At 39.9% G+C, this 12,240-nt stretch overlaps 1 protein-coding gene across 3 annotated transcripts in view; it reads left to right on the forward strand.

Moving 5' to 3' along the window:
• Positions 1-12,240, forward strand: part of MYPN (myopalladin) — a 65,810-nt gene that overhangs the window by 16,347 nt on the left and 37,223 nt on the right. For all 3 annotated transcript variants that reach the window (XM_058841688.1, XM_058841687.1, XM_058841689.1), the window contains exon 2: positions 6,920-7,858. In XM_058841688.1, coding sequence (XP_058697671.1) covers positions 6,921-7,858 — 938 coding nt within the window. In that variant the 5' untranslated portion in view covers position 6,920. The remainder of the gene's footprint in view (positions 1-6,919; positions 7,859-12,240) is intronic.

Here is a 12,240-nt window from a genome sequence, read left to right on the forward strand (position 1 = left end):
CTGCTAAGGCGTATACAGGGAACAGATACCTTTTAAACTGACTTAGATTGTGCTGAGGTGTGTGCATTGCAGTGAAAGAGAAACGGTGTTCTGAGGAATTATAAAGGACCTGAATAGCATTGGTGGGGTTCTCAAAATCCCTCGCAGCCACTCTGACTCCTCTAAAGAGTCAACAAGATTCTAATGACCTGAAAAGTTCCTTGCTGGGATTCTTCCCTCTTCCTGCTCATCTTCCCTTCATGAAATAATGGAGGAGTGAAATATTTACATTCTTGTATTCAGCCTTAAACCAAGATGCCGTAATTTGGAATTCCTTCTTAAGCAAAATCAAACCTAATTTAATGTGACCCCCCCAATAGTTAAATGCTTTCTATTTATTTAATTATTTATTCTGTCATGTAAAATGACCCCTGTGGCTATATTTAGTGCAGGGAGATCTGCTCTCTGGATTAATGTACACAACAGCTGCAGAAACAGTCCTGCTAGAAGGGCACAGCTCTCACCCTTGAGCTCTCACTATCTCCTCTGCTCTCTTTCTCTCTCTCAGAAAAGTATTTGACTGTCAGTAGCAAATGTTTGGCCCAATATATTGCAACATTAAGCAGTAATCAGAAGCTCATGTTAAGTTTTACCAAATAATACATCAACAATTGACAGAGAACAGAGAGGCTCCTGAGCATATGTTACTAGAACATTATACAGATCGTGCTAAAGACACTGATTTCTTTATCAGCAGTTTTGTTTTGGTCATTGGGTTTACAATTGTGAAGATGCTCTAGAGTTTAAGAGTGAAAACAAAACCAGCAAGTTTTAATGGAACAATTTCATAAACTTCAACTCTGCTCTTCTCCCTCTCCTACACCACCTGAAGGTTCCTAAGGTCAGGATATGTCTTTGGTTTTGTCTGTCTTTAAATTGTTTGTTTTTTAACTTTCAGAAACAGCTAACAAAATTAAACAGCAATAGCAAGTGTGCTCATTCCTGTAGCTGAGCAGAGTAATATTTACACATAAAAAAAAATTTATAGTCAGTTCAGGAGTTAGGTCTTGCACATGGCAGAGTGTACGAAGCACAAAGCGGAACTGTGTGCTCTGTGCTGGTTTTTATTCCTGTGCATTCTTTAGAGATTTTACAGCAGGTCTTGCTGTGGTACTGAAGGAATCTTTTTTTATCAACAGCTGATAACAATTAGTAGTCTAGGCATGTTTGTACATAGATACTACATTAAGATATCTTTTTTTAAATGTACACAATAATATAAAGGCAATTGGGCAATGCAACCTCAATTGTAATCTAAACCATGGGGTGGGGGGAAAGAAAAAAAAAAGAAACTATTTTACTTTTCTGTTTAAAACTTAACTGGGTTAGTGCTTGCTTTCATAAACAGGAATATTGGACAGGACTGGGCAAATTATTCCTGTAGAATAGAAATCTCATTTAAACATTGCAGTTTGAAAATATGATTAAAATACGAAGGCTTTTATATTATAATGTTGTTAGAGAAGACTGTTGAAAAAACATCAAAAAGACAGAACAGTGGACAAAAAGAAAGGCACAATTGAAAAAGCTGAGGAGAAAAATGCAATCCAGACTTCTTCTGTGTCAAATTTAACACTTAAATTCCCTTTTCCACCGGGAACCCCTATTTGTAGGAAAGCTGTAGCAGTCCTCAAGCATTTGATGTGTGGGTTTCTGCACTGCTCCCACATCCTGCCAGCAGGACTCACAGAAATGACTGAAATCATTTGGCTCACAACCCATGAAAATGGATTTGCAGTTTTAACCATGAGAAAAGGTGTGCAGGGTGCTGTGTCTGTGTTTGAACCAGGATAAATGAATATTGGTGCCTGATAGTTACATTTTCATTGAGGAATTCCCTGTGTACATTCAGCACCAAATTGTGCATCTCTGCTGCAACTGTTTTGGCCTTTCATATAAACTTTTTCTCCTATGGGCAATCCTCGAAGGAAAGAGGGTTATATACATTACTTAAATCAATAAAAACTTGTTCTACACTGTGAGCACTTGAAGTACACTCAGAACTTGTCCTGATATCTGAGGCCTGGCTGCAGGTCAGCAGAAGAGGAGGATGCAGAAGCATCCCAGGCAGGCCTCAAAAGAGCCATCACCCGTCTTCCTTTCTCAATTTCTAATTTAAAAATCAGCTGAAAATGTATTTGTTTCATTGAGATGTTGTTTCTTCAAGATACTGTTTGCCTTGCAGTTCATGGAGATTCACCGAGGAGGAAAAGGGAACTTGAGACATGGGATAAAGGGTCTCAGTTCTCATTTTGAGAATTATTGAGGGACAGTATTAATTAATGAAATAAGGAAGACTTTTTGTGATCAGAGTGAAAAATAAAAGACCTTTTCATTATATGAGAGTATAAAAGAAATGTTGAAAAAGTTAAAAGAGCACTTAATGTGCTTTTCCCTTGAAACAGAGTTGGGTATTTCCTCCTGCTCAGGGTGCCCAATACTGTAACAGTGAGGTCATGGGCCAGGGCACGACTCCAAGTGCACACAGGGCTCAGAGTAACTTGGGGAGAGGATTTATCCCATCCCATTTCTGAGGGATTTTCTTTCCATGAGAAGTTGTTACACTCCTGAGGCTGGAGATTCTCCATTTTCCATATTTAATGACATTACTTGGAACTGGGAGTTTAATTATCTGACTCATTACAGGGAATGGAAATCAAAGCCACTCAAGTGTCTGAAACAGAAAAGTAAACCACCCTCCTGCACACAGTTTTCTAAACACTGTTTTAAAAACCTCTCAAACACACGCCCCCAAGCACACAGAGGTGCTAACCTAAGTCCTCTACCCCAGCCTAACCCTTCCTGTCACCAGAATCGGTGACAATGGCATCTGCTAAGTGAGAATGCCTGCAGGCACACCACAATGCCACTGTCATCATCCACGGTCTGCAAGACAGATGTGTCAACCCTTGCCTTGTTTTTCATACAGTTGGAACAGCTCCATAAATGTTAAACTCTCCGTGGGTAAATGCAATTTATGTGCAATTAAATCAATCACGAAGCAGATATGGCCTCTAGTATTTGGTCATTTTTCTGGTTTCCACGCTGAGGTGCTGGGCACGCAGAGTGTTGCTGTGTAAAGGCCACAGAGGTGCCTCTCTGCAGAGCAGAAGCAGCAGTTTGCTTGCCTGGGGTTGCACACAAAAGCACTCCCAACACAAGTAATGGAGCTTGAAAAGCTGAGACAGGAACAACATGCACCGACTGAAATTTCTCCTTTTAACTTCTGAAAGCCAAAGCAGATGTTCCAGTGCTTCTTGCATTAAATCTGCTAATTGTATATAACCTGTTTATTCTGTCAAAGAAGGAGAATTTGAAAAATTATCTTTAGGGCATCAAGCAGTAGTAGCTGTTCTCACCAAATAAAACAGAGATATATCCGATATATCTGGGATTCCTTTAAGCTTGCTGAGATTTCACTGGTGCTGTTTCTGTAGGAAAAGCTCAGATTCCTTCAGTGGTGACTCAGGAATGAGTCTAAGAAAACTCAGACAAGAAGAAATTCAAGTGTTTGGAGTCCCACTCTGCAAGACCCCCATGGCACGTATTTCCTCCCATCCATGTAAAGATTTTCAGGTCAAGCCACTGCCAAAACAAACTGTGGAAACCAATTCTACCTTTGTGAATATTTAATCCTAAAGATCACTTGGCTAATAAGAGAACATTGCCATAACTATAGGCTCTTGGAAACTCAAAGCTTGTTCAATTAGTTGCCTAATGGAAACTGAATTAGCAGAGTGAAGAAATTCATGGAGTCAGTTTTGTTGGTGCCATGCTCTGGTGCCTTTCAAGACAGGAGGTGCCCAAGGTCAGTGCAGCTGGTGTCCCAGGAAAGCCAAAAATGCTGCCCTCACACTGTGCTTTGGGGCTGTAGGTAATGAGCCAGTGAAGAACAGAGACCCACAGGCTGCTGCTGGCCCCATTTCCCCCCCAAAGAACAGCAATTAAAGACATTACCTGTAACCAGCAATGCAAGTCCTGCCCTTGATACAGCTTCATCACAATGCTTTTCCAGTCAGCAAAATGATTGGTGCTTTCACTGCCACCACAGATTGCTGTCTACTGTGTTTTGACTGGTTTGTCCTTCTTCCTGCCTGCTCAACACAGTTATCTGCCATTATCTGCTCAGCAGAGACATCTGCAATTACAATTAGCACAGTTCTTTTGGGGGGAAAAAAACCCCAACACAACAAACTGGGCATTTCTCAAGGCAAAAGCAAGGCAGAATTAATAACTGTAATGGGATTGCTTGGTAGCCTCACAGCAACACCCACTGAAACTTAACATTTTCCATTAAATTAAAAATATCAAATAATTCAAAATATTTTAAGACTTTGGTAGACAATCACTGCCTCAAAGTGCTACATTTGACTAGAACCCAACTACTTCATTCCTAAAAATAGAATAAAAAGTCATCTTCTACAAGCTGAAAATAGAGAAGAGTTAGATTTAAAATTCTGACCCTGGGTGAGCTCTAAAGAAAAGTGATGGCCCTCTAAGTATTGAGAATTTGGCATCAGATTTGTTCTCATTAATATCTTGCTTTCCAATTCTAGAAGAACTCTGCTCCCTTCTACCTCTTCTGCTCCAGTGGGCAGAAGGAAGGAAGTTGTTCCAAGTTCTTAGCTGGGGAACTGTTTGTTTTCCTCCCTTTGCTATCAGACAATGGATTTTTCAAGCTAGAATTATAAAACTATTTTGCCTAAACAGATCTTTGAGAGTAGCTCCTGATGTTGCAGCAATACTCCTTTAGCAAATTAGCAGAAATTATTTCTTTCATGTTTCAATGCTTTCAATTCATCAAAAGATGAACAGAAGACATGCAAGAACAAAGTCTCAAATAAGCAGACTGAACACACAGTTGCTTTACTATGGTTTCCTGCAGAAAAGCTACACTGTGATTAACAACCTCTGTTGAAACAGACATAGCAACAGAGGAAAATGAAACCCTGAATAGTCTCAATATAATTTTCATATACTCTTTAGACAAAAACATTGCAGGAGTTCTTCAAGTTCATTTGACTTCAGGTTTTGATCACACAATATTCCTTCCCTATTTGGAGCATGTGGTGTTCTCTAAAGATCTGCATCACCTTTTTTCAGCTCTGATGACCTTTCCAGACACTGAGATGAAGATGTGACATTCTGAAATGCTGCAGAAAGAGTGGCCAGGAAATGCAGCAAGCTCAATTTTGCCACCTTGTAAAATCCATACTTCTCCAGCCACGTAAAATCCAGCCTTCCACTGTGTCCTGTAAAGCTACAAAGAGCTGGATGTTCTAATTCAGCCAGAGCCACATGTGGAGAGGTTCTAGGGCTGCAGTTCATTCATGGGACAGCTCTGTCTTCCAGCCTGTACACTCCTTATGTTAAATGTATTTAAACTCTTGGGAGCTGAAACTAGCTTTAGCTGTGACCTTTCCAGCACATAATCTGTGATCAGCACATAAACAAGCTGAGAGAGGCCCTGAAACACGTTCAGCTGCACTGAGGTGCCACAGCTGCCCAAGGAGTGAAAGCTGAGCAAGCAGAAGCAGTTTCCACTGAGCAGGAGCTTTAAACCTCGTGGAGGCCTCTTTGTACTCTTAAGAGGTTAAATTATAAACTCTGTCCAGTCATGAAACAGCTCATGATATTATCTCGTGTGGGCTTCCCAAATCAATGTTCTCTATGTGCCACAGATAATTTAATGCCAAGTGTTCAATTAGTATCACAGAGCCTGGCTCAGCTGCAGGGACTGGACAGGGTGCTTAAAAGCCTACAATTTATATTCAAAATATATTAAATATGGCTTTTTATTCCTCATTCTTTGTACAGGTACAAATTTAGAAATATTTTGATTGGGTGCCTCTGTAGTCTTAGTGATTTTCTTTGTCTCATATTACGAAAACAAAATCAACAAATCTAAAATGCCCAAAATTTACATAAGGAAAAGGATTTCAGTATAAAAAATGTGCCTCAAGCAGAGGGATTAAGGTCTCAAAATGCACATCAGATTATGATAGCTCTGTGTTCATTCATTGAAGAATATAAACAGCTTAAGTTGAAACCTTCCTTTTTGTAAATAAAGAATAAGGGCTGGCACTCACACTCCAGGGAGAAATACTGCAATATGATATGAATCAGGATGACCTAAGAACATGATTCTGAAAGCTCTGTAGTACAAATTATGTTTCCATCAAATAATGACACAGTTCTCTACTTACTTTAAATAAATAATGACATAGTTCTCTACTTTCTTTAAGCAGCTTATTAGAAATAATACTGGATTTAGGAAGCTATGGAGCACCATTATAGCTTCCTATAATGCATTAAAAATTGTCATTATAGAATATTTTAGTTTTTTCTCCTTCCTCCTCACATCCCTCTTACGATTTTGAGGGTTCATTTGCTTACTACTTTAGTGCTTTTCAAGCTAAATTTACTTCACTTTAAAGTACTGTTATTCTCAACAACTTTCAGTCCCTGAAATAGCCAACACTTAATCTATCCCATGAGATTGTTTCTTAGCTAAGAAACACACATCAGCAATGATGAAGATTTGACATTGAAACTCAGTTAATAGCTCTGTAGCTGAAGCTTTGCCTTGCCCAGAGTAGGAAATACCACACTTAATTTATGTGAGGCTACTGACAGCAGAAAGTGATGAAAGATGAACTTTACTGGGTAAAAGCAACAGTGTCTGGCAGGATGTGCAGAAAAGCAGGCCTTTAACACAGGGCCACCCTTATGCTTCAAATATTACAAGTACTTGCAAGTATTCAGCACACAGATGCACTTTGAAAATGTTGTGTTCTGCTTTTCAGAAGCCTGTCATTGTGTTCAATCCAAAAAATTGCTATTGACAAGGCGTGGTCCTATTTGTCCTTTCTGTTGGCAGCATGCAAGACGACAGTTTAGAAACCTCAACTTCAATATCTCAGCTTCTGAGAGAGAGTTATTTAGCAGAAACAAAACATCAAGGGAAGAGTGAAAGAAGCAGATCAGAGCCAGTTTCTCATAATTTCCACTATGGCAATGCTGCTGGTGATTCAGATGAGGTAGCTGCCCAAGATGACCTCCCAGATCTCTCAGCCTTTTTGAGCCAAGAAGAGCTTGATGAAAGTGTAAACCTGGCAAGACAAGCTATTGATCAGAATCCACTGGAAACTAAACAGGATGAGCTTCAGGCACATTCACAGCGCCCCCCAGATCAGCTGAACAACGCGGGAAAACACAAACAAATGGCCCAGTCTACAGCTTTGAAAACATCAGACAATGGCCTGAACTCCAACTTCTGTCAGGAACATGTCAGAAATACAAGGGGGTCCAAAGGGAGCTCTCAAGATCTAAAGAAACACCACCTCCCCTCTGAGTCAGAATCCAAAAAGGAATTCCTGAACAAGGCAGCAGATTTCATCGAGGAGCTCTCGTCGCTTTTCAAAGCTCACAACTCTGAAAGGATACGACCCCGAACATGCAAAAACTACAAGAGCAAAATGGATTCTAAGAACAAGTCTGCTCAAAAAGGTAGCTCCAGCCTATCTCTCACGTCAGAAAATAGAGAAAGGCTTTCCATTCCAACAGCTCAAGACTCGGAAAACAAAGCAGAGAAAACTTTTGAACAAACAGATGATCAACAGGCTGCAAACCTGGAATCCATCGCTCAATTAACAAGCACAGAGCTGAAAACAGAGTCAGAATCTGCATCTGTATATTCTGATGAGCCCATTGGACAACCACCACGCTTCACTCAGAAACTGAAGAGCAGGGAGGTTCCTGAAGGATCCAAAGTGCAATTGGACTGCATTGTGGTAGGAATCCCAGCACCTGAAGTCAGGTAAACATATTCTGCACTTGTCATTTTGTATTTCTGTAATGGTAGGTGTGTGCAGGTGGGAAATCCTTGGTTGGGAAGAATACTATTTCTACTATTTCTACTATTATTTCTACTTCAATCTAAACCCACTGCTTGAATTAACACTTTTGAGCTGTTCCCTTGGTGGAGCTTATGCCATTACAAATGTTGTATTGTGTTCAGCCCTGAAACTCGTAGTAGAGGAGTCTGACTAAAAGAGAAAACAGTGCCAGAAATTCAGGGGGTTTTTAACAGAAAACAAGCAGGAAATATCATCCCCTAAGTTAATAGCAACACTCTCTGAACACTTCTCTTGCTTATTTCTCTCAGCATTTGCCTCGATAAATCCTTTGGATAATAAAAATGTCAGTAGGATCCCTGGAAGAGAGAAATCACTTTTCCACCTTTCATCATTCATAGTTTATAATGCAAAGACAAGTGAAATCATCTTCTTTTACATATCTGGACCTGTACACAAACTCAATCTGGCTTTCCTTGTATTCAGAACACTGAATGGCTTGTTCACAGACTGTACTCCAACACACAGTGTTCAATTTTGGTGTTTCTCCAGAAGGCCACAACACTCTCCTTACAGCAGCAGTCATGTTGGTGCTGTTGACATACATAAAAGTGACAAGGTGTTTGTGTCATCCAAGTTTAGGTGTTTAACAATCACCAGAATTAGAAGCTGATACTACAAAGTCACCAAAGCCTCGCAAGCGCAGAGAGGAGAAGCTGGGAACGAGGGCTCATCCTGGAGATATCCAGGGATGACCAAAATGCTGGTGTACCCAACTCAGGAGCCACTTGATGCCACAGGAATGGGTGTAACTTGGGTCTATTTTTGCCCAAAAAAACTGGAAGCTTTTAAATTGAAATTTCTATTTCAACATTTGATTTTGGTAATTTTGATTAATTAAATAAGCTACTTACGTGAATGCCATTCAATACAGGAGCTACTACACTTCTGCACAGTTCATCAGATTAGGAAATTAGGGACAGGGAGAAAGAAGTTCCCTAGGGAAAGTTAGTCCCAAGCAGTTAAACCTCAAGAGAAATATCAGGCTCAGCTTTCAGTTTCACAATTTAAGCTAAAAAATAAAAGATAAGTAACAAGGGGGAACTCTAAAGTCTCCCTTGAGTTTGTGTGTGTATGTCTATTAAGGAGAAAGCTGGGAATGCTGGCTCCTTGAACAGTTTCCTGATCATAATTATTTATTAACAAAACTTTGTCATGTTCATCCAAAATTCTTTCAACGTGCAGAAGAAACACTAAGAGAGGGAGTAAAAATCGTCACTTGACTGAGTGATAAATATTCACATGCTTCCAGTGATGGTGGCCTTGTTAGTCACTGCCACAGCACTGGGAAATCAGAAAACAGAATGTACTTTGGGGTTTGTGTACCATTAATCATGGGGACCAGGAGAATGCAGCACTTTTTCCCTAAAAATAGTGCTTATCTTTGATCTGCTGTGCAAAGCTTCCAAAAGAGTGAAGGAAGCATTTTGTTGGCCATAGCTGTGGAACTGTGAGCAGAATTGTGCTCAGACCAAATGTCTTGCTTGGAGGGCAAGAGTTTTTCAAGGTTTATGGTGAGTTAGTTCAGTGTCTGTGGAGCTGGGCAAGGACAGAAGGATTTTAATAGATTTTAATAATTTTAATAGGTAAAAGGAATAAAAAAATCAGCATCCCAGGAAAGGACCGACAGGCAAGGTAGTAACTGATGAAACCAAGCTTAATGACCTTTGACTTAAAATGGGCTTTTTAAGCACAGAAAGGGATCCCAAGTGACTTATAATGCATATATTAGATACAATCACTAAGTGGAAGTGGTAGTGTGGGAACCCAGAGCATTGTGAAACAAGAACAGGATTCAGCAAGCTCTGTAATGGAGTTAATCAGTCAACACCAGGAGCAGTCTGATGTAATGGGGATTATAAGAGAGAAATTAGAGACAGGATATTTAGAAAGAAGCTGATCAGAGGGATAGAAAGGACTGGAAGATATGAGGGGCAGATATCACGTCTGAAAGCAAGATAGTACCAAACCCAATTGATGTAAAAGATGGTTTAAATGACATTCATGATGGATCAGGGTCAAAAAACCAGTTTGATTATTTATCAAATCAGCAAACCATGGGAATGACAAAGCATTACAGGTGAGCTGCATGAGGGCTCACTGAGGGAAAGAAAACTGGATGGTGGAGCAAGAGAAGAAAGGGGGAACTCATCTGAAGCACCAGGATATGGAAAGCTAAGTCCTCTTGGCTGAATACAGAGAAACCTGCCTGATTGTTTTTTAAGGTAACTCAGCTTTAATTTAACAAACCCACAATTCAGAGGAAGCTCATTTGGCCAACCCATCTAGAAATTCATGTGAGAAATTAGCCATTTCTCAGTATCATCATGAATGCAGCGTCACAGAAGTGACAAAGCCTGTGACAAAGCACAGGATGTGTGCCTCAAACCCCAGCTGCCAATTGAAGAGCTCTGCTACTGCTGACTGCTTTAGTCTGACTGTCCTGGGTTAGAAACAAGCCTTTGAGAGAAAGGTGGAGTGTATTTCCAAAGTGCTTGATGACCTCCTGCTCCCTTCTACAGCTCTGCTTCTCTATGAGTAATGCTAGGTGTGACATTTACTCCCCTCTGGGACAGTCACTCCTTTATCCCTCAAGTTCAGAGGTGTCTACATTTTTCCAAACTGTTTGGCACATCACTCCTAGGTTAATTTTACTGATGAATCACATTGCATGGTTTGGCATACACAGCTATCCTGGAAGTGTCATGAGGATTTAATGTTCTAAAAACAGGCTGTATGTCATAAGGTTTCCATGAAAACATTCTTTAACATAGGCATACAAAGCTTAAAAGTTGCATTTTATGCTGCTTTGTTTGAGGAGGCCAGACCTGCAACTAATCACAGAATTTTAAAAACTCTGAAACCCTGCAAGATTAATTAAGATTTTTCTTCCTGGCTGCCAAATGAAAGCATTTTTCTGTTTTAGTGCTCCAAGGCTAGAGCCAAACTTCTCTTACATTCAGCTCCAGTGGAGTCAATGGATTAAGATCTAGGATGAATTTGGCACAGGGGGTGACGCTGCCTGTGCTTGATGTGCATGAGGAAGCTCTCGTTGCAATCCGTGGCAGGAATGAAATGTCAGTGGCAGAGCATCGCTCCCCCAGCCGTGCCATGAGGCTCAATGTCAGAACTGCCCCTGGAACTGACATTTCACTGCTGCCACGCTCTCAGGGCAAGGAAAAAACCAAATGTTAACAAGGAGAAGGTATGGCTGGACCAAAGTTTGCCATGAAGCTTCACTTCACGTTGGTTTTGATTTGTAAGCGTTACAAAGAGACAACATTTGCACAACAAGCTCTTTTTTCCAACTTAATCCCAAAATACTTGAACATTGTGGTGAAAAGAATGACTACAGAACACACTAAACACAGGAGTTAATTCCTGAAGTTTTAAATCACTGATGCTGCAAATTTAGGACTAACTGAAGGAAAAAAAATAACAATTAACTCGATTCTGCTTCACGGTTTGAGTCTACTAAAGGAATATAATATTTGTATACTAATAAAAGAAATGTAAAAATTAGCTTACATGGTGGTTTTAAATTTACTTATAGGAAATTAAAATTAAATTTGTATCACAAAAGCATGTGATACAGACTTTGCACAAACACAACAGGTTAACTGGAAAAGCTGATCAGTAACACAATGACTTCAACCTTAATGGCAATGATACCACAGCATTCTGTGTAATGTGTTTTGCTCAGTGTGCCATTAGGTAAGAAAACACATTTAAATGGACACAAAAATATGATATCACTGTACTATGCAAATTATTTTAATGTTCTGAAAAGATGCTACTGAAAATGAAATCAAATCCTAGAACATGAGTACTCTCTTTAATGTTTATTCATATCTGCTAAGGCTAACAGCCTAAAAGAAGGCTACAATATAAGGAAGAGGCATGAGGTAGGTATATAAAAAGACATGAGTAAGTGCCATGACTCATGTCCCAAAGTACACAGTTGCCTACGTGAACTACACACCTAAAAGGCAACTTGTACATTCATGTACCAAATTTGTGCCTGTAGTCACACAACTGCATGAACCTTCTCTCCTGATAATGTGACCATTTCCAGTGGTCACCAACTGCACTTCTTGAGATTAAACCATATTGTAGATAGAATTTTAAAAAATTCTCCCTTCAGTATCTCAGGAATCCTGTGTAATTCCCAAGTCTGGAACTCAAAAAGGCATTAATAATTTGAAAAGGACATTTTTCAATTGATCCTGTAATGCACATTACCATACTTCTCCCTTGGGAGTGTTCAATATTTCCTCTGCCTGCT

The sequence above is a fragment of the Poecile atricapillus genome, chromosome 6, assembly GCF_030490865.1.
Source record: "Poecile atricapillus isolate bPoeAtr1 chromosome 6, bPoeAtr1.hap1, whole genome shotgun sequence".
Classification (NCBI taxonomy): domain Eukaryota; kingdom Metazoa; phylum Chordata; class Aves; order Passeriformes; family Paridae; genus Poecile; species Poecile atricapillus.